This window comes from Coenobita brevimanus, chromosome 40 (genome assembly GCF_032717465.1).
Source record: "Coenobita brevimanus isolate Jiangsu-jjx chromosome 40, ASM3271746v2, whole genome shotgun sequence".
Lineage (NCBI taxonomy): Eukaryota > Metazoa > Arthropoda > Malacostraca > Decapoda > Coenobitidae > Coenobita > Coenobita brevimanus.
In genome coordinates this window covers 45,254,302-45,257,219 of record NC_136993.1, presented here as the reverse complement: position 1 = coordinate 45,257,219, position 2,918 = coordinate 45,254,302, and the positions used below count along the sequence as shown (strand labels likewise).

Here is a 2,918-nt window from a genome sequence, read left to right as displayed (position 1 = left end):
AGGGAGGGGGGTGGAAGATGGAAGTGAGATTCCAGCAATGAATGAATTGACAGAAAAGGAGAGAGAAAGGAAGGATTATATTTTAGCCAGTAACCAAATTTGCGTATGTCATATAGATAGATAATGCCATTGTATAATTTATGGAAACCTGTTTTCTTGTTGTTGTTTTAAAGCATTAATGAAGAGTGTGCTGCACCATCTGACAATGTAAGACGGGAGTATTTTAAAGATGAGTGAGCACATACTGAATCAGTCTCTCATAAAAAAATCTCTTAATATCACTATGATCATAATTGCAGTTGAAGTTTATCTATCAGCGAAATGAGCTTTGACATTAATGGAAAACACCTGTCCATATGGTTACTTATACTATAGTCTTCTAAATATATGCATCGTATATACGTGTCAATATTAACCAGTAATTGGTAACCCATTCATTATCCTGTTTAACACAAGAAACGCGTGAGTACGTCACGGGTTGCAGGCCAGTCAAATGCCACACCCAAGATACACTTGTAATATACTAGTACAACAGCAGCAGCTATTATTCATGTGGTATCACTCTTCTTTCAGGATAATCGACTCTCCTGGGACTCGCTGGTAGGGGTGTGTACTGATGGAGCTCCAGCCATGCTTGGTCTGCAGTCTGGATTCATAACAAGGGTGAAAGAAAGAAGTCCATCTGTTGTTGGTACACACTGCATACTTCATCGTGAAGCCTTAGCATCCAGAACTCTTGCTGCTGAAATGAGGGATGTCCTGAAAGTGGCTATCAAGGTAGTCAACTTTATCAAAACTGGAGCCTTAAACAGTCGTCTCTTCAAACTGTTGTGTAAGGATATGGAATCTGAACATCAAGCCTTGCTTTTTCACACAAACGTACGATGGCTTTCAAAGGGAAACATGGTTGGACGGCTCTATGAACTACGAGAAGTAGCAACATTTTTAAAATCGCAGCAGACGGCTGATCTCCATGACAAATGCCAGTCTGAAGGCTTTCTGCTGTCTCTAGCTTACCTGATGGACATCTTCGAAGAGCTGAATATAATCACCCTTAAACTACAAGGGAAAAACATCAACATCATCATGCACTACGACACCATTCGAGCCTTCACGGCCAAACTCGACCTCTGGAAATGTCGAATTCAGGATGGAAATGCAGCCAGTTTTAGTTACTTGGATTCTGCTCTCATTGACATTTACCTTGATTCTGAGTTAAAGAAACAAATAATCACTCATCTGTTTGACTTGAAGGAAGAATTCATCAGATAATTCCCACATATAGATGAGAAGCGTGAAGCCTGGAAATTCATCAGGAACCCATTTCAGTGTGAAGTAGCTGATGTTTCGGATGAAGTGCAAGAAGAGTTTCTTGAGTTAAAGTTCAACTCCTCAGCTGACGAAGATTTCAAAGAACTGGATCTTGAGACGTTCTGGGTCAAGTACCTTCCTGTTTACCCTCTGATCTCACATCAAGCACTTCGGATTCTGACAATGTTTGGATCCACGTATCTTTGTGAAGCTGCACCTTCCATCCTCATTGCCATCAAGACCAAGTACAGAAACCGGCTGAACGTTGAAGGGGACTTACGTTGTGCACTCTCTGGCATTCGACCACGCATTCAAGAACTGGTAGCTAAGAAGGAGTGTCAAGTATCTTATTAAATTTGTAAGAAATTAAATTCATTAATTATGCTAGGTATATTGTTTGCACAGATTTCATGATCAATAAAAAAGACTAAACACACCCACTTCTTTTCAGTTTTAAAAATCATCTGGGAGGGAATGTTATCAAGTTGGTTGAGGACGTGAGGGGGACGTGGAGGGAAGGACCAACTCCTAGAGGGGACGTGGTAATAAAAAGGTTAAGAACCACTGCTGTAGATGGACAGAGAGGAACAGACGAGAGAACTTGGTGGACAATTGAATATCGCCAATTTACTAGGACTAGACGGTGGTGCCGGTGGTCGAGTCGGTAAAGAAGTGGTCTCAGGTTCCATAGGACGCAAGTTCGATTCCCGGCTGGGGCAAGGAACAGAATACGAGTACAAAATTTCGTTAAATAACAAACTTCCCTGATCTACCATAAGACCTGCAAGCATGCCGTAAGAACACCCTCACAAATACTAATACACCATTCCTGTATAAGACAGCCCTAGAATGGACAAAGGGTGTTAGCGCCGAAGTGGTGACATGTGGAGATATATGGTTTACAGGATGTCAAAGAACTGAATGTTTCATAGCAACAGTGACAATCTGCCCAGTTGATATTCTCTGATTTCATCCAATATCAAAGAAATAAAAGGAAATTCAGCTTATAAATATAATGCAAATAAACAAAACAAGTTCACTCAATTCACATGCCACTAACAGACAGTATACTCATTCTCACAACAATGATATCATTCAATATTACAAGTGCACAATAGTCCAAGTATGCAATTCAGTACAACAACCACATTCACATAACAGTTCACTCTAGAGTTCTCCGATTTTGCAGTTGAGTAGTTAATCAATGGAAATTAGTTCGTGCCAACATAGTAAATAACACAGCTATCCTTCGGACAAATGGTAATGCAGACCAGGAAGGAGAATGTTTGATAGCTAGGTCCCACCGGCTTATCAATATGGTCCCTTCAGCAGAGAGCGTCAACCCAGCATGACTGAACCTTTGTCTATCTATGTATTGCCAGTCGCCTTAATCCCATACGGGGTAGCTACAAACAAATCTCCTCCATGTCGCCCTGTCCCCTGCCTTTTCACTGCCCTGCTCCCAACTCACACACCCCTCTCTCATAAACCTTTCCACTCCATCCCTCCATTTCATCTGGCCTCCCCCTCCCTCTCTCCCCCTCCACCTCACTCACATACACTTTCCTCGTCAGTCTCTCACTCTTCATCCTCTCCACATGGCCAAA

At 41.8% G+C, this 2,918-nt stretch overlaps 1 protein-coding gene across 1 annotated transcript; it reads left to right on the top strand.

Annotated features, from left to right (window-relative positions):
* The first annotated feature begins 903 nt into the window (after positions 1 to 903).
* On the top strand, positions 904 to 1,665 carry LOC145397071 (zinc finger BED domain-containing protein 5-like). The gene is made up of 2 exons (XM_080270280.1): positions 904 to 1,138; positions 1,286 to 1,665. The coding sequence occupies exons 1-2, from the start codon at positions 904 to 906 to the stop codon at positions 1,663 to 1,665; spliced, it is 615 nt and encodes a 204-aa protein (XP_080126406.1).
* The last annotated feature ends 1,253 nt before the right edge of the window (positions 1,666 to 2,918 follow it).